Source organism: Pteronotus mesoamericanus, unplaced genomic scaffold (genome assembly GCF_021234165.1).
Source record: "Pteronotus mesoamericanus isolate MK-2021 breed Mesoamerican mustached bat unplaced genomic scaffold, CSHL_Meso_final scaffold_85, whole genome shotgun sequence".
NCBI lineage: Eukaryota > Metazoa > Chordata > Mammalia > Chiroptera > Mormoopidae > Pteronotus > Pteronotus mesoamericanus.
The window spans coordinates 34786690-34806247 of record NW_026555329.1 but is presented as its reverse complement, the minus strand read 5'-3'; the positions used below and the strand labels follow the sequence as shown (position 1 = coordinate 34806247).

Genomic DNA, 19558 nt, shown 5'->3' with positions numbered 1-19558 from the left:
TAACGTTGTTAAATCTAAATCAAGTAAAAAGCAGTAGTGAAGACTGTCATTTTCAAAATAATGTTATGGTGACTCTTTTTATCAGTAAAGAATCCCTTTGTTGTAAAATAATTATGCCCTAATTTACCTTTTATTATCTTTATTGTATTATTTTTTACCCCTTATACCTCCCTCCCCCAGCAATCACCAAATTGTTGTTCATGTCCATGAGTCCTTTTTCTTTTCTGCTCAATTTCTCCACCCCCTTCCATCCCCTCCCCAATAGCTGTCTTCCTGCTCTCCACCTATAAGTCTGTCCCCATTTTTCTTGTTATTTCAGTTTGTTCATTAGATACCATGTATGAGTGAAATCATATGGTATTTGTCTTTCTCTGACTGGCTTATTTCATATACATAATGTTCTCCAGGTCCATCCATACTGTTGCAAAAGGTAAAATTTTCTTCTCTTTTATGGCAGAGTAATACTCCATTGTGTAAATATCCCATAGTTGTTTTATCCACTCACCTATTGATGGACATTAGGGCTGCTTCTATATCTTGGAGATTGTAAATAACACTGCAATAAGTATAGCAGTGTTTTTGTTCTTTTGAATTAGTGTTTTGGGTTCCTTCAGATATATCCCCAGAAGTGGGATTCCTGGGTCAAAAGGCAATCCATTTTTAATTTTTTGAGGTATTTCCATATTGCTTTCCACAGCAGCTGCACCAGTCTACATTCCCACCAACAGCGCAAAAGAGTTCCCCTTTCCCCACATCCTCACCAGCACTGGTTGTTTGTTGAGTTATTGATGACAGCCACTCTGACAGGGTGAAATGATATCTCATTGTGATTTTAATTTGCATTTCTCTGATGATTAGTGACACTGAGCATCTTTTCATGTGTCTGTTGGACATCTGTCTGTCTTCTTTGGAGAAGTACTTATTCCAGTCCTTTGCCCAAATTTTAATTGGATTAGTTTTGGGGTTTTTTGGTGTTGAGTTTTGTAAGTACTTTATAAATTTTGGATATTAACTCCTTGTCAGATGAATCAGTGAATATATTCTCCCATTCTGTGGGTCATCTTTTATTTTGTTGATGATTTACATTGCTGTGCAAAAACTTTTTAGTTTGATGTAGTCCCATTTTTTTTTATTTTTTTGTTTCCCATGCCTGGGGAGATATATCTGATAAAAAAGAATTGCTATGAGCAATGTCTGAGATTTTATTGCCTATGTTTTCTTCTAGGATTTTTATAGTTTAGGGTCTAACGTTTAAGTCTTTTATCCATTTTGAATTTATTTTTGTGTGTGGTGTAGGAAGGTGGTGTAGTTTCACTTTCTGCATGTATCTGTCCAATTTTCCCAACACCAATTACTAGATGAACTATCTTTAGCCCATTATATGTGCTTGCTTCCTCTGTCAAATGTTAATTGACTATAAATGTGTAGATTTATTTCTGGGCTCTCTATTCTGTTTCATTGATCTATGTGTCTGCTTTTATGCCAATACCATGCTATTTTGATTACTATGGCCTTATAGTACAGTTTGATACTAGGGAAGGTGAGTCCTCCGACTATTTCTTCTTTCTCAGAATCACTGCTGCAATGCAGGGCCTTTTGGGGTTCCATATAAATTTTTGAAATATTTATTCTAGTTCTGTGAAATATGTCATTGAAATCTTGATAGGAATTGCACTGAATCTATAGATTGCTTTGGGTAGTATGGATATTTTAATGATGTTAGTTCTTCCTATCCATGAACAGGGTATGTGCTTCCACTTATTTGTATCTTCTTCAATTTCTTTCTTCATTTTCTTATAATTTTCTGAATACATGTCATTTACATCCTTGGTTAGGTTTACTCCTAGGTACTTTATTCTTTTTGAAGCAATTGTTAATGAATTTTTTTTTATTTCCCTTTCTGTTAGTTCATTATCAGCATACAAAAATGTAACTGATTTCTGGGTATTAATTTTGTATCCTGCTACTTTGCTGAATTCATTTATGAGTTCTAGTAGTTTCTTGGTAGAATCTTTGGGCTTCTCTATATACAGTATCATGTCACCTGCAAATACTGACAGTTTCACTTCTTCCTTTCCAATTTGGATTCCTTTTATTTCTTCTTCTTCTCTGATTGCTGTGGCTAGGATTTCTAGTACTATGTTGAATAAGAGAGATGAAAGCAGACACTCCTGTCTTGTTCCTGATTTTAAGGGGAATGCTGGTAGTTTTTGCCTGTTGAGTATGATGCTGGCAATGGGTTTGTCATATATGGCTTTAGTTATGTTTTGGTATGTTCCCTCTATTCCCACTTTGCTAAGTTTTTAACATAAATTGGTGCTGGATTTTATCAAATGCTTTTTCTGCATCTATTGATATGATCATCCTTCATTTTGTTTACATGGTGAATCACATTTATGGATTTGTGAATGTGGTACCAAATTTGCATTCCCCAAGTAAATCCCACTTGATCATGGTGTATGATTTTTCTGATGCATTGCTGTATTCAGTTTGCTAATATTTTGTTGAGTATTTTAGCATCTATGTTTATGAGAGATACTGGCCTATAAGTTTCTTTGTAGTGTCTATCTGGTTTTAGAATTAGGATAATACTGGTCTCGTAAAAATGAGTTTGGGAACCTTTCTCCTCTTGAATTTTATAAATTAGTTGGAGAAGCAGAGGTGTTAGTTCTTCTTTGAATGTTTGGTAAGATTCACATGTGAAGGCATCTAGTCCAGGGCTTTTGTTTGTTGGGAGGTTTTTGATTACTGCTTCAATTTCACTAGGTGTTATCTGCCTATTCAGATTCTTTGATTCTTCCTCATTTAATTTTGGAAGATTGTATGTTTCTAGGAACTTATCCATTTCATCCAGGTTGTCCAGTTTGTTGGCACATAGTTGTACATAATATTGTCTTACAATCCTTTGTATTTCTTTGGTGTCAGTTACTATTTCTCCTCCGTCATTTCTTATTTTATTTATTTGGGCCTTTTCTCTTTTTCTTGATGAGTCCAGTTAAAGATTTGTCAATCTTATTTACCTTTTCAAAGAAGCAGCTCTTGGATTCATCGATCTTTTGTATTGTTTTTTTAGACTCTATTTCATTTGTTTCTGCTCTGATCTTTATTATTTCCTTCCCTCTACTTACTTTGGCCTTTTTTTGTTGTTCTTCTTCAAGTTCCTTTCAGTGTGAAGTTAGATTGTTTATTTGATCTTTTTCTTGTTTTTTTGAGGTTGGCTGTAATGCTATGAATTTCCCTCTTAGGATTGCTTTCCCATTGTCCCACAGACTTTGGAGTGTTGTGTCCTCATTTTCATTTGTTTCAAGGTATCTTTTGATTTCTTCCTTGATCTCCTTGTTAACACATTCATTGTTCAATAACATGTTATGTAGCATGTTTTCCAGTGTTCTTCTTGTGATTGATTTCTAATTTCATAGCATTCTGCTTAGAGAATGTTCTTGATATGATTTCAATTTTCTTAAATTTATTGAGACTTGTTTTGTGTCCTAACATGTAGTCTATCCTAGAAAAGTTCCATGTGCACTTGAAAAGTATGTATATTGTGCTGCTTTGGGGTGAAATGCTCTGGAGATATCAATTAAATCCATTTGATCTAGTGTATTGTTTAAGACCACTGTCTCCTTGTTGATTTTCAGCCTGGAAGATCTATCCATTGAAGTCAGTGGGGTGTTAAAATCCCAGACTATGACTGTATTTTTGTCAGTCTCTCCCTTTATGTCTATCAAGATTGGCTTTACATATTTAGGTGCTCCTATGATGTATGCATAAATGTTTACTAGGGGTATATCCTCTTGTTGGATTACTCCTTTATCATTATATAGTGTCCTTCTTTTTCTCTTACTATAGCCTTTGTTTTAAAGTCTGTTTTATCAGATATAAGTACTACTACCCCAGCTTTTTTTTTTCTTTTCCATTTTCATGAAATATCTTTTTCCATCCTTTTAGTCTGTGTGTATCTTTCAATCTGAGATGGGTCTCTTGGAGGCAGCATATATATGGGTCTTGTTTCTTATCCATTCAGCTACCCTATGTCTTTTGTTTGGATCATTTAATCCATTTACATTTAAGCTGATTATTGATAGATACATATGTAGTGCCATTTTATTGTTAGACTGTTTTACTTTATTTTTCTTCTTTTCTTCTTCTCCCCCTCTTCCTCCTCTCCCTCCTCTCCCTCCCCCTCCTCCCTCCCCCTCCTCCATCTCCCCTTCCTCCTTCTCCCCCTCCTCCCTCTCCTCATCCTCCTCCTCCTCCTTCTTCTTTTTCCTTCTCCTTCTCCTTCTCCTCCTCCTTCTCCTGCTTCTCCTTCCTTCTCCTTCAAGCAAGCCCTTCAACATTTGTGGCAGTGCTGGTTTGGTGTTAACAAACTCCTTTAGCTTTTTCTTGTCTGTGAAGCTCTTTATTTCTCCTTCTATTTTAAATGATAACTTTTCTGGTAAGTTTGCCTTGATTGTAGATCCTTGCTTTTCATCACCTTGACTATTTCATGCCACTCCCTTCTGGCCTGAAATGTTTCTGTTGAGTAGTCAGATGATAGTCTAATTGGTGTTCCCTTGTAACTACCAGCTTTTCCTTTGCGGCTTTTAGGATTCTCTCCTTGTCTTTAAGCCTTGTCATTTTATGATATGTCTGGGTGTAGGTCTCCTTGGACCCAATTTTTTTGGGACTCTCTGTGCTTCCTGGACTTGTGTGTCTTTGTCCTTCAACAGATTGGTGACATTTTCAGTCATTAATTCTTCAAATAGGTTCTCAATCCCTTGCTCGCTATCTTTTTCTGGTATTCCCATGGTGCAGATGTTGTTCTGCTTCATGTTGTCCAAAATGTTCCTTAAGCTCTCCTCATTTTTTTTTTAATTCTTTTTTCTTTTTGCTGCAATGCCTGAGTGTTTTTTTCTACCTTGTCTTCCAAATAACTTATGTGATCCTCTATTTCATCTAACCTACTGTTTATTCCTTTCAGTGTATCATTTATATCAGATATTGTATTCTTTATTTTTGACTAGTCCTTTTTATGTTTTTTATGTCTTTTTTCATGCTTTTCAGTATCCTTAAAATCATTACTCTAAAATTTCTACCTGATAAACTGCTTACCTCCATTTCATCTAGATCTTCTTCTGGAGAATTTCCTTATTCCTTCTTCCGGGATCTGTTTCTTTGTCTTCCCATTACTAATCAGTTGTCACACTGATCAGTTGCTAAATTAATCAAACTGTAATCAGCAGCTTAAGCTCCACTGGGCATGGCAGAGTAATTCCTGTTGGGGGGACTCTTGCTTCCCCTCAGGCTGATGCCACTTGGAGAGTATTGCTCTGCCTGAGAAGGATGGCCTCTGCCGTAGAGGGGATGACTCAGCACAGGGAACATAGAGGCTGTTCCTTCAGTTCTCTCCCTAGAGCCACCAACCCCAGAATCTCTTCAAGTTTCTCCAGTCCACTCCGTCCTCCCTGTGCCAGAATCCAGGGTAAGTGGCTGCAAATGAAATTGTGTTCATTTGCCCTTTAAGAGGCTGAGTCCCCAGTAGTCTCTCCTTGGCAGACAGAAACCCTGCTGCTTTTCACAGCTGGATGTTATCTGGATCCTTTTCTGGTTCTGATGTTGTAGACTGGGGAGCCCAGCTTAAGGTTTAGATCCAACACTTCTCAGGGGAACCTCCAGCCAAATGTCATGAGTATTTACATTCATTACTATGCTCTATCTTTATTTCCTACTTTATTTATTTCCTATCTTTATTTCACAACTCTGGGCACGAGAAATACTACATTCCTTTATTTTGCTAAATCGAACAAAATTTGTTCTAAGCCCCCATCCTCCCATATTAGAGGAAAATTTAATCTCATTCTCAGTCTACAGAGTCCTGATTCTAATCTGATTGCTCTGTGAAGTTATTAAACAGCAATTCCTTAGCGATACCTATAAGTAACACTGTATAAATCATGTGGTTAACACAAAGAAATGCATAAACACAGTTCCTGTGTGTTAGGAATTAATAATCACATTAGGGATTCAATATATATATATATACATAGGAAGCTTAACAACAGGAACGGAATCGTAATTTTTAAACATCACAAAGGGATGGGTATTAAATATAACATTATGTGCTACTGGTTGAGAGGGGAAAGGGCACCACTGTGTGCTGGAATAATGGGGGATCACAGTCAGATGGAACTTTTTACCTGGCCCTTAAGCACAATAAGATGCTAATACGTAGAGAGGGGATTCCAGGTATGGGAAACATCCTGAGCAAGGCTTAGAAGTAAAGGGACAAAAGTTATGCTCAAGGCCCAGTGATCTGGGCTCACAGGAACAAAATGTTCATATTGGGGAACTACATGAGGCCAGGATTAGGGTGAGTTTGGATTTTATTCTGTGGTTTTGAATTTGAGGTTGAATTTTATCCTGTAGTGAATGGCAAGTTATTAAAGGATTATGAGCAAATGATACAAGTCTGATGAATTAGACCTTAGAAAGCCACTGAAACAAGCCAAGTATGAAGAGGGTAGGGAATGAAAAATAATGACCTTATCAAGAAAAAAAGTCAACACTGCCTTGCTCATATTGCTCCAAGAATTTGAGCCTCAGTGACTGTGAAGTATTGGACCAAAAAGGGGATGACAATTTTTAGAATACAATGATCATTTTAGAAAGAAGTTGAATTATTGTACCAGCTAGTGATATGTATGATTAAAGTCTCACAAGTTCACTGAGAAAAATAATGCGAAAAGAGAAAAGCAAAGCGTCATGCGCTGACCCCAGGCAGCAACTGGAGCTGTGGGTCAGAATGAAGTCACTGTAGAAGAGAGAGGGGCGAAAGTGGGAGAACTAGTTAGACGTCATGGTGGCCATTGGAGGGGCACCTTCATAGACTTGTGATTCCTAGCTGGAATAAAAATGCCATGTAGAAAGGACAAGAGTCAGGCCAAAATTTTCAGTGATTTTAATGATAAGGTATTTCTAAATCAAACTTTTATAAATACAAAAAACTTAAAAACATTAAATACAGTTCCATCTGAATGATTACAAAGACAAATCCTATTCTAAATAGACTGTATGAACAAATTGCCGTATGATACAAATTATCCTATACTAGAAATAGCAGATTTGACTTAGTCCAAACTCAGGTTTTTAGAAACTATCCTCTTTAGAAATACAGTTTTTATGCAACATTTAATTTTTCCACTTGTCATATTTTATTTTCAATGACACATCTAGTTTTTGTTTTTCTAAGCATTATTCCATACATTTTTAAAGCATATTTTATTTCAGAATGCAGTAGAAATGGGCTTTTGGCCTAGGAGGCCACTAGGAAGGGCATTTTTTATGCCATTGCCTGACTCCTTGGACTGTTTGTCATTTCTCCACACTTGCCAGCTTACCTGCTGTTCAAAACTGGGATGAGATATCACAGTTTACTTCTGTCTGAACAAGTACCAAGCTGAAATTCAGATGGCTCAACAATGTATTCTGATTTTGGTAACCAATTTTAAATCCTGCTAGAGAATTCTCAGTAGAAGTAGAACTAATGAACAAGATTAAAAATGGGAAGCTGTTACAGTTATATTTTTTTTATAAGCCTAAAAGCATTGTGGTATGTTTCAGAGCTGCTTCCTCCACAAATTTTGCATCCACGTTGTCATGTCCTTCAAAACCATACAGAGCTGGAAAGAGAGACAGCAAGAAAGAGAAAGAGTTACTATGAAGCAATGCAACATTTATAATGTTGTGCACACAGCTCTTTGAAATCATAATTATTTTAAATTTTAGTAAAACCCTCTATTCTGAGAATATGTTAAAATTTATTAAACCTCAGAACCAAGAAAAGCCATTTGCATCAACCAAATGGGTGTTTAACCCATAAAGTTAACATCTTAGACCCTTTTAAAACCTCAGAAGTGGTTATTCCTTTGGTAATTTACTCAATGTAAATTGTATATTGCTAATTAAAATCAATTGCAATAAAGACCTACTTATAAATAAAGGGCATTGTGGCAAGAAAAGGGCACAGAGAAGTAAATAGAGACTGACTGACATGTCAAGGGTAAAGCAGGACAGCCCTGGCTGGTGTGGCTCAGTGGATTGAACACTGTCCTGCAAACCAAAGGGTCACTTGTTCGATTCCCACTCAGGGCACATGCCTGGGTTGCAGGCCAGATCCCCATCTGAGGGCCCATGAGAGGCTACCATATGTGGATGTTTCTCTCCCTCTCTTTCTCCTTCCCTTCCTGTCTCTCTAAAAATAAATAAACAGAATCTTTTAAAAAAGAAAAAAGAAAACAGAACAACTCTTGAGAACAGAGGAGTGAATTACCTTGATTGGAGGATTCTATATCTGTCAGAGTTTCAATGAAGTAGTTCAGAGGAAGAAATTCCACACTGAATGATGCCTTGTCAATCACAGAACTCTGAGGCTAAAAAGGAAACCACTTCTGGTATTAGTTGATTATCTAAAACGAGCACAGATTTTTTTAGAAAAATGGTAAGAGCTACAATTGCTGCCCATATGGAAATGCTGAAATGCGCAAATAGGATAAAAAAAAAAAACCATTTAGTGGTTTCACACTGACTCACCTGTTTCCTATAGTTCTGAAGCAGTCGCTTCACATGTTTCCGGGAAATAATGTTAGAACTCACAGGATGATCCCAAAGTCGACAGATCTTCTGACCGATAAGCTATTATACAAAATAAAAAATAGGTCAAGGAGCTGAGGGAGGGAAGGTGGGAGGGGGCAAGGGAAAGAGGTGGGGGGGAGGCAGAGACAAATGTATTTAAAAAGTAAATAAAAAAATTAAAAAAAAAATAAAAATATTTCTTGTAACTTTAAAAAAAAAATAGGTCAAGGAGGATTTCTAAGGTAACAAAAGTACAACACCATAAAGATGATCAAATTCATAAAATGAACACCCCAAGAGTGACTCCAAATGCTAACTATGGGTTTCAGATAACTGTGATGTACATTTATTAATTGTAACAAGTGGACCGCTCTGGTGGGGAATGTTGGTAACGGGAGGGCACGCATGTGTGGGGCATGGGGTATAAGGGAAATCTCTGTACCTTCACCTCAATTTTGCTGTGAGCCCTAAATTACTCTTAAAAATAAAGTCAATAATAAAAATAAAAGGATGGAAAAACATGGGAGAATATAGCTCACACTGCATTAAGTAAATGTACCTTATATCTGTTCATAATTTTAAAAATATTATTCCAAAGTTGCTACTTAGTCTAAAAGGCCCTTTATACTTAATGACCCATGAGAAAAGGCCATTTCCTAGGAGGCAATTTTGAATAAATACTCTCCTAAACGCAACCCTGAGAAAGCAGTTTATACACTGATGTTGCCAAATTCTTTTTCTGAAGTGGAGTTCATCTGCTACTCTGCAAAACGGGGGTTCTGCGTGCCAACTCTAAGTGATGTTTTGATAGGAAACTAAAGGTTATAGGCATGTTCTCTGCCAATGCCTTGCCCAGAAAATTTTAACTCCCTGAGTATGAGGCAAAAATAAAAAATCAAATTTAGAGAGCAAACTAAATGTTCAGAGACAATCCCCAGAGAGATCTAGCCATCAAAAACATGCTTTGTTTTCTATTTCTGTCTTTGCTTCAGTATGCCCATGAGGGGGAGAGGGTGTTACAAAGCAAGCCGACTAGATCCAGAAAGGCAACGGACATCCCTTCATGGGAGGATTGTGCCAGACACACAAGTGTTCAAGGTGGGAAAACAGCACACAGAGCTGGCCACACGCTCAGGGTCAGGAAGTTCACAGTCAGAGGCTCTGAAGACCTTGCTGTGGAATTTCATATTTTCATAGTGCTTTTAACTCTGAGAGTTAATATTCCCCACAAAAACAAGGAGTGCCTATATAACCCTCTCCCTCATGTCTCTCATTCTTCCTTCGACCTGGGATGTTGTCCAACCCTGGTGGAAATGACAGTGGGAGGAAATGCAGTTCCAGAACCTTCTGACCTCACCTGTATTTAAATTCCTTATCAGTTTAAAAGCCAAAAGCACATGTTTCCCCTCTCCCTCCCTTTGAACTCACAGATGTAAATATTAGCGCGGTTTCCTAAGAGAAGAAAATGGCTAAACACTTTAGGTGGGCTGTGCCAAGGCACATCGAGCCAGAGGAGCAAGCGCTTTGTGGGCCCAGCGGGAGCAGCCGGCACAGGGCGGGAGTGCTGCGATTTCTTGGAAAGAGCCAAAAAGTGAAACAATTCAACTGACTTTAGCCCAAATCAAGTAAATTCTCTTTCTGCAAGAAGAAATTGAAGGAGGTTCATGCCAACACTCAGGGAAAAAATGAAGAAATATAAATCAGGATTACCGGAGGAAGCCTCACAATGATGCTGAATTTTAGTTTTTCATTTTTCTCAGTGTTGTCCAGATCTACAAGAAAGTCAGATTGACAAACAAAACAGACATCTCCATTTTAGTATCTGAACAAGCTAATAATACTTCAGTGGTTCATCCTGGTAACACATAGCCCAACCTTGCATTCTCAAGCTAACGACGCTTTAAAATGTTTAGTTTGTGTCTCTCTAAATAAAAGGAATTTTTAAGTGAAGCTGTTTCTAATATCACAAAACATGGTTCTTTAACAGGATGCTAGTCACAAAACAATTTTATTGACTAACATGAAGCAGAAGGCATCTTGAGTAATGGGAAATACTTTAATATACATTAACAAAACTCATATATAAAACACCACAACTGAATCATTTAAGTGAGAGTGATAATATTACAGACCACATTTAAAGTTCAAATTTATATAAGCACTGCATTTCTCATCAATTTTTCTTGCATTTCAAGTCTAACTTTGAAATGGCAGAGTTAATCAGCTGAAATTAAGTCATTTCATATTTTCTTGAGAAACACGCCTTCAGAGTCTCCTATCCTCAAATGCCCTCCTGTACAGGAAAAGGGATCTAATAGCTGTATGTGGATTGAGAAGCCATTTGGGGTCTCCTGAGGGTGAAGACACTTTAAATTAGCCCAAAAGATGGTTACGGGAAGTAAACTGTACTCAGAAGGACCAGCTGCATAATTTATGGCACCCATTGCAAAAAAAAAAAAAAAAAAAAGAGGAACCACTTGTTCAAATATTAAGATTTCAAGATTTAATGCCAAGCATTACAGTTAGCATGGGGCCCTCAGGAGTGCTGCTGGGCCCTGTATGGCCACACAGGTAGCCCCTCGAAGGCAGCCTTGGTGGCGCTCAGACTGAAACTAGCTCTCTGGCAAACTCAGAGCCTCGGAGCCTCTTACCTTTCATGAGCCTTGTGACAACTGTTTCTGTGAGAAGCAACACCCCATTATCAATGTAATGCAGCAGGTTATGCAAAGGGAGACAGCGGACGCCAAGGATCGTGTGCAGAGTGTGAAAACCTAGGATGACAGATGTGGGAGGAGAAACGTGGTCAGCCAGCACCTCCAGCCTTTCAGACAGAATAAACTGATGGCGTTAAGAAAGCACTTAGCTTAGTGCTTGGTGCCTAGAGTCAGCTAAATGCCACTTGAAGACAAGGTCCAAATTTCCTTCTTAGTAGTATCAAGACTAAGCACTGTGCTGAGTATATAAGTTCCCAACCAGTCTATATTCCCTTCACATTGTCTCCTCCCAGGCAAAAGGAGAAAAAGAGTGAAAGACCTGCTTGATGAAAAATGGCTTTACGGTTTAACAGGCTGGCAAATCTGTGGTAAGATGGCAAAAGAGAACAGGTAACAGAAGACCTTCAAAGTCCACATGCACAGCCTAAAAGGCTGATGGGTAGAGACCATTTTGCTAAAGAGGGAAAAATCGGAACCAGAAGGAGACAGCTTATATATGCCTGATCTCCGGGTAGGCTTTTGGGATCTACTTGGGCTAAATTATATGAAAGAAGAATTAAAATGATATGGTCAGATAGCAAAGCTATAGGAATTCAATAGAGAGGAAAGTTCTCCCAAACCTGAGTATCATGGGGAAGGAAGGCTCCTCAAACACACAGAAACTTAGTGCTCTAAGTACACTATTAATAATAAGTGATAAAAAACATCCATGGAAGGAGTAGGTATCAGAGCAGGAGAGAATCAGGAGAGCCTCTTGGAAAAGAGGGCATGTGAGGGGAGCTGTGGTGGGTAAATGCAATTCCTGGGGGTGGAAATGAGGCGGGGGGCATACAGAGGGGCGACAACAGAAAAAGCCCGGTTTGTATGAACAGACCGAGGCTGAGATCCGGTCAGACTGCTTACTACCGGCAAGCTACTCGGCCTTTGTCAGCCTCTGATTCTTCACCCTGCACATGGAACCACCAGTACCTTTCCCGCAGGGCTGCACTGAGAACCACAGCCAGTTCACGGGGCGCCCAGCCCATGGTAAAACACCAGAGACCCACACCAAACATGTACTGAGCCTTCAACCTATGCGCTGGCTCACGTGGTTCTCACAAAACCCCACAAAGTGGGAACCAGTTTATAAATGGGGAGGCTGAGATTCATAGGAGCTAAGAAACTTGCCTATAATCATATAAATAATACGTGGCTGAGCTAAAAAATTTGAACACAGGCTGTGGGACTTCGGCCTACGCTTCCACTATAACATTATCCTGCCCCAATCACTGGTAGCTGTGTTAACAGAACAATAACAACGGGGGCCCAAAGGTAAGAAAGTGTGGGGCCTTCTCAGAAAACATTAAGTGATCTGGCTGAACTGGAATCAGCAGTACGAGAGGAATGACAGGAGGTAAGGTTGGAAAGGTTAACTTAACAAATCCCTCCCATAGTCCAGGCAAGGGGCCGGGTGTACAACAATGGGCAAGACAGGTGCAACGGCTGCTCTCGCCTACCTTCCAGCCTGATGGGGAGAGAGAAAATCAAATAATCACAAAAACAATCAATGTATATTTTTTAATGTGACCAGTTCTATGAAAGAAAAGTGCAGGGAGCTCTGAGTGCATGTGACAAGGGTTGAATGCAGACTGGCAGCAAGGAATTTACTATTCAGTAAACGGGGGAAACACTGAAAGTTTTTAAGCAGGACAGAAAGAAGATTTGAGCTTTACTTTTGGAATAAATGGCAATGGGCAAAGAAGGGACTGGAATAACAGTTTGCTGCAAGAGGTATGAAGACCTGTTGGGAGGCTACTGCATGACCCTGGGCAAGAGGTAATGAGGGCACTGGCAGTGAAAGCGGAGGGAAAGGATGGGACGGGCTTGGAAACTGGAAGCAGGCAGGAAATGGCAAAGAATCAGAGCTTAGTCCTGGGAGCTTTCATGACAAAGAAGTGATACCCAAAGGGCAGGGACTTGAATTCAGACAAATCTCTGAGTTCTCTCGTTCTCTTTCTCTCTCTCTCTCCCCATGAATCGTGAGCAGTGAGGGACTGGAGTTCTGCATCCTGGAAACATCAAGGGTCAGATAGAATGCAGACTCTGCTCACAAGCAGACGTTAATGGGCTAACAATGGATGAGCCCACTAGCTTCCTGAATCCCTATCAAAATAGTGACTTTTATCCCTGATCAGTGTGGCTCAGTAGATTGGGTATCATCCCACAAAGCGAAGGTTCAGGTTCGCTGGTTCAACTGCCAGATGGGCATGTGCCTGAGTTGTGGGTTCTAATATTTCTTTCTCACATTGATGTTCCTCTCCCTCTCTTTTTCTCCCTCCCTTTCCCTCTGTCTAAAAATAAATAAATAAAATGTTTGAAGGAAAAAATAGTGATTTTACTACCTAATTAACAACATGAGATTTTTCAAATGGATTTAAACATTCTTCCCAAGATTAAAGAATTTATGAAATTTTTTTCTCAATAAAAATTCATAAATCCTATAGATTTTCAAAATTCCTTTCCACCCTGTGTCTATGTCCTAAAGATCCCTGATGACCTTTTATTCCCTGTCCCCAGGCACAGTCCCAAATTCAACAGTTTGTTCTTGGCCTCCTCTCTGCATGTCAGCCCTAAGCACAGAGAAATTGGCTAAAAGCAGACAGCAGTTCCAAAAGAGAGCTGTCCCAGCCAATTCTTATCCTCATCCCCCCACGGGCCCTGGTCTCCTCCAGCCGGCAAGAGTGCAGGTCCCTTTTAAACTGCAAAAGCTCCAGCTCTAAACCATGACTTTCTTTTTAAGGTTCTCTCTCTCTTTTTTTTTTTTTTTTTGGTCTTTAACCAATTCAGGTTACACATTTCTGACACTTGAAACTCAGTTTTTGCCACTCCAGAAGGCCTGGAAAGCATGCACACTGAGACATGTATGTGAAAAAATATCTTGTATTTACACGCACATGAGAGCATGCACCCAGTCCAGCATTGCTTCACCTCTATTTCCATGTCACACGAGAAACAAACATTTAACAGGAAAAGGGATAGAAACTTCTCTTCCCTACTTGATCCATGGACACAAGCCATTAAGTCTATTCAAAATAATTCTCAATCACTACAAATAACATTTTCCTATGTTCTCCCTCCTTATCTAGTCCTGTGAAATATAACTTTCTGTAGAAAGTGAATTTTTATGACTTCCCAAGAATAATATTGTTCCCAGTGAGTCAGTTTCATTTATTTATAAACAGAGCTTGAACATCTGTGGTGAACAAATATGAAAGCATTATTTCATTCCTCTATCTAGCCTTTTGTGTTCATCATAAATAATTAAGAAGTTAAGACAGAAAGCCATACACAGTTTTCATGAAATTCCTTCACTCTTTCTAGAGGGCATCCCACAATTCATACTCCATTGGGATAATTTACAGCCATCCATTCTCCTCATAAATGGCCACTCTCAGATTCCTACAAAGTTAAAAGAAACCCATTTTGTACTTCTACTACAGACCTTATAAGATAAGGTGTTTGGCTAGAGAAAGCATGAAGGATTCCAAACTCTATCAGCTATATCACAAATGAAGAGGAGTTTAAACATGCTATAAGGACTTTGGAGCCCATAAATAGCCAAAGTTTGAGCATCAACTAATTCAACTTAAATATAAAATTTGAAAGGCAGAAGAGATTTTGGAGCCAGACTGCCTGGATTTGAATATTGGCTTTGTTGCTTAATAGCTGTATGACTTCGGGCAAGTTACTTTTAAACTTTCTGTGCCTCAATTTTACCATCTTTGAAAGAGAACAATATATAGTGAAACCATAAGAAAGTGCCATTTCTGTTGGTCAGAAATTTAATGTGGTTCAATTTAAGTTCTTACCACCCATGTTATTATGAAAATTAAATGTGTTAATTTATGTAAAGTACTTAGAACAATACCTCGTGAAAAATAGGCACTATACACATGATGGCTTATAATGAACAACTGAAGAAATGAATTAATGATGGATGAAGAAATAGACATATATGAATAAATAAATAAGACTAGCTGATATATTATCAATAAATCAACAAACAACAAGTGTTGGTGAGGAGGCAAAGAAAAGGGAACCCTCATGCACTATCAATGGGAATGCAGATTGGTGCAGTCACTGTGGAAAACAGTATGGAGTTACCTCAAAAAATTAAAAGTAGAACTGCCTTATGACCCAGCAATTCCATTCCTGGGTATTTACTCAAAGAAATTCTACACACTAATTTGAGAAGACATACGCACCCCTATGTTCACTGTAGTATTATTTACAATAACCAGAATATGAAAGCAACCTAAGTGTCCATCAATAGACAAATGGATATAGAAGATATACTACATATATGCAAAGGAATATTATTCAGCCATAAAAAAGAATGAATTGTTACCATTTATGACAACATGGATAGACCTAGAGGGTATTATGTTAAGGGAAAGAAGGCAGACAAATACCTTATGATTTCACTTATATGTGGAATCTAAAAAACAAAATGAATAATGAAACAAAACAGAAATAAACTTATAGATACCAAGAACAAACTGATTGTTGCCAGATGGGAAAGGCAGTCAGGGGACAGGTAAAAAACGTGAAGGGATTGAGAAGTACAAATTGCCAGTTATTAAAAAAAAAAAGTCATGGGATATAAAGTACAGCATTAGGAATATAGTCAATACCTATGTATCATGTCAGATGGGTACTAGATTTATTGGGGTGATCACTTTGTAAGTCAAACAAATGTCTAATCACTATGCTGTACACCTGAAACTAATGTAACATTGTATTCAACTATAATTGAAAAAAGGATAAGAATTAAAGAATTATCTAAAAAATATTAAAAAATGGTTGATATATTACATACTAATAGCTATTATAAAGCTGACATTACAACTTATATGCAATGAACATAAGCCACACAGTTTATAGCAATCAGGAACTTATTTGTTTCTTATAACAATTATTGGTTTATATGCACATCTTCCCAACTAGACTTTTGTTAATTTCTGTAATTGCTCTAATTTCTAGCGCAGTACCTGACATGTAGTAATTGCTCAACAAATGTTTGTTGATTGAATGAACAAATGACCAATTAAATAAATGACTGATACACATGTGTCAAGGCTGTTTTGAGGCCTGATTTGGTCCTATTTCAAAATGCTAAGGGAAATTTTTAGTTTCCAAGCATGTAAGAATCAACCCAGTTTGGCACCCAGACCCACTTCCTTCTGTGTTAACTTTCTTGATCAGATAAACTAGTCTTACAGACATCAGAGAAAGATCTCCCTGAATCAGCTCCACTTGTTCAAAGTATCCTAGAAAGTTACATGAGGACCAACCTAGGCTCCCTGAAGTTAGTGACAAACTACAATACAGTGTGATAATTGGGGGAGACCTGGCCATCAGAGACCAATGTCAGACCCATCTCTCACAGGGACACCAGGCACACAATTTCTCAAACACAGCAGTTCTCATCCTTAAATTCATAATGTGCCAAAGTCTAGGAACCATGTGAAGAAGAAAGAACACATTTAATACAACAAGGAATAAAACAGCCAAGACTTACCAGGAGGCAGAGGTAAGAACAAACTGCTAGTAGCTTCCAAAATCCTGGTCATGATGTGGAAGACCTCAAATTCAGCCGCACTAGCCCGCCTATTACTAGGAAAATACCAATGTAGCACGTCAGCCAAGGAGCTTATCTCTGAAACTCCATTTGTCTAAGCAATGGCTCTGAGTACCCCAGACAGATGGAATCCATGCTAATCATGAAAGGCTCTGCCCTGGAGAAAGCTTCAAAAATATGATGGTGACCATCAGCCGAATGCCTAGACTCTAACCAGTCAGTGGACACATAAATAATAAGTCATATTCACTTCAATTGCCCTTCTCAGCAGCACTGAGCTCATGTGCCCCTCCCTCCCCAACAACCATATGCCCAGAAAGAGGGTGAGTAAAGTTCCGTGGGCATAACTTTAAATGCTGAGCAAAGAACTAAGATAGATGGTGTCAGGACTGGTGAGAGTTGCTTCCAACTGGTAAGTTTCAAAAAATCTTTGCTAAAACAGACAGCAATTAAAGTTGTTTTGGCTCCTTGTGCACCACAATAAAAGAGCAAAAAATACTTGCGTACAAGTGGAGAACCCAGGGATGAAGGTTATGTCTCCTCCAACTGGTTTCCAGTATTTGGCAAATCAGATCCAGCTGGAGGGGAAAGACAGCCTGTTAACCTCTGTTCTTCTCCCCCTTCCCTCTGCCGACCCAAGCAACCCCTCCACGCTCTGACTGGCACATTCAGGGCAGCTGGCATTCAGGCTGTTCCCACACACAGAGCCAGCATCTCTGAGGTCAGTTCTGAGGCACCGGAACCCTAAATGGAAAGACTGAAAATACACCCCAGAGTCTAACAGAACACCCTCTGTCTGTGCGGGCAGTGCCCCAGCTGAGCTTCCCAAGCCTGGCTAACAGGCTCTCGTCCGTCAGTGAAAGTCAAGTGCAACTGGGTTTGCTTTAGGCCTGTTTTGTGGAAAGAGCTGACAGTGAGAAGAGAGGTAACACTGAATAGCACAACAGTCCTAAGCCTGGGCTGTGGAGTAAAACTGGCTTCAAGTCCCCAGGTTCAATGTTGTACTGGCTTGTCAGTCATAGGACAGTCTCTGCCGAGCAGTTTTCAGCCACGAATCCATGCGTTGTACGTGTGGGCAAAGGATAGGGTCTCCCTACAGGCACAAGCACTATTTACTCTCCATGATACAGATTCTCAGTTTCTCTTCGGTTGAAATCAGGTAAAATTGCACATGAGTAATATAATCAGGTTCTGCAGCAACTTCTGAGAATTCGTTTTAGAGACGCTGTGTGTGACCCTCCAGAGAGGGGCCTGGGAGGCCTGACTGTCTGCCACTGGGCAGGGCAGGCAGATTCGGCTTCAGTCAGTACCTGTGAGTTTTCTGAGAATACATCTAGGTCATTTCTGGTCTTTTTGGTTCTAGGAGTGGTTAACACAAACTAATATTAAAACTTTTATATGATTAACTTGGGGAAGAATGATGCTTGAACCAAAACTCTTAGCAGTTTAGAAGGTGAAATTTAAAGTCAACAATTAGGTGACAGGTAAATGTGTTAAATAGTTGTATGTTATTAGCTAAAGGACTAAGGAAGCAAGTCAATATCAATATGAGGAAGACAACATATTCATAAAAGTCAGCTCCTCTGTATAGTTCTGCAAGAAAGAATTATTTAAGAAAGTTTCAATGCTCTGATTATAAATATCAGTATATGAGAATACCAACCTCTCCTCATATATTAAAAACTACTAAATTCGAAGATATTATTTAAAAACAGACTAATGACTGTACTAAAGGCATAAACTTTAAAATTAAACATGAAATTAAATGAGGGACCTATCTAGTAAACTAATCTTCCAGAGTTCAGTGCAAAAGTATGTATTTGCACACTGGCTCATTTGCACACTGGTCTTACTCAAACTTGAAGAAATAGAATGTCTTTTTTCTGTGTATTTAAATACTTTAAAATGTTAGCCCTGACTGGTGTGGCTCAGTGGACTGAGTGCCAGCCTGCAAACCAAAGGGTCACCGGTTTGATCCCCAGTCAGGGCACATGCCTGGGTTGCAGGCCAGGTCCCCAGTAGGGGGCACACAAGAGGCAACCACACATTGATGTTTCTCTCCCACTCTTTCTCCCTCCCTTTCCTTCTCTCTAAAAATAAAGAAAATATTTTTTTAAAAATAAAAAATTAAAATCTTTTCCCAGCATTTTATTTCTAGATTCTAAACAGGGTTAGGCTTCAATTCCATACACTTTTTGAAGGACCCAAGACAGCTTTAAAATTCAATCTAATGTCATCACTTCTATTTATACATGAACTGGTATTTTTAATTTGGATTACGCAATTTCAGTAAGTGGCTACTTGGTAGATGACCTGTCAATCTCATCAGCAGATTCAAATGTGGTAGTATCTATACAACTGACTAGAATCTGGCCTAATTAGGCTGTTGGGACTAATTAAGAATTGAAGTTCAAGTTCTCTCATGTCTGCATACACCTTCATGTCCAGACAACATTACCTACTGTTTAATAAGAAACTGGAAGTTGGCAAGGTGAGATGTGAACATTAGGCAACCATGCTAAATTCATAACTGTTCTATGCTTCATGAGCACATACTCACTATTTGAAAGGAGTACAATAAACACTTTCAAAACCAAGTTCTCTCTGTTTT

General features: G+C 38.7%; 1 protein-coding gene across 3 annotated transcripts in view; it reads right to left on the bottom strand.

Moving 5' to 3' along the window:
* Nucleotides 1–7069: 7069 nt before the first annotated feature.
* The window catches only part of GSAP (gamma-secretase activating protein), an 88582-nt gene continuing 76093 nt past the window's right edge, over nt 7070–19558 (bottom strand). For all 3 annotated transcript variants that reach the window (XM_054563942.1, XM_054563943.1, XM_054563944.1), the window contains 7 exons: nt 17455–17525; nt 16888–16982; nt 11265–11384; nt 10324–10385; nt 8572–8673; nt 8312–8411; nt 7070–7661 (listed from right to left, as the gene is read on the bottom strand). In XM_054563942.1, the coding sequence (XP_054419917.1) occupies nt 7570–7661; nt 8312–8411; nt 8572–8673; nt 10324–10385; nt 11265–11384; nt 16888–16982; nt 17455–17525 (642 nt within the window). In that variant the 3' untranslated portion in view covers nt 7070–7569. The remainder of the gene's footprint in view (nt 7662–8311; nt 8412–8571; nt 8674–10323; nt 10386–11264; nt 11385–16887; nt 16983–17454; nt 17526–19558) is intronic.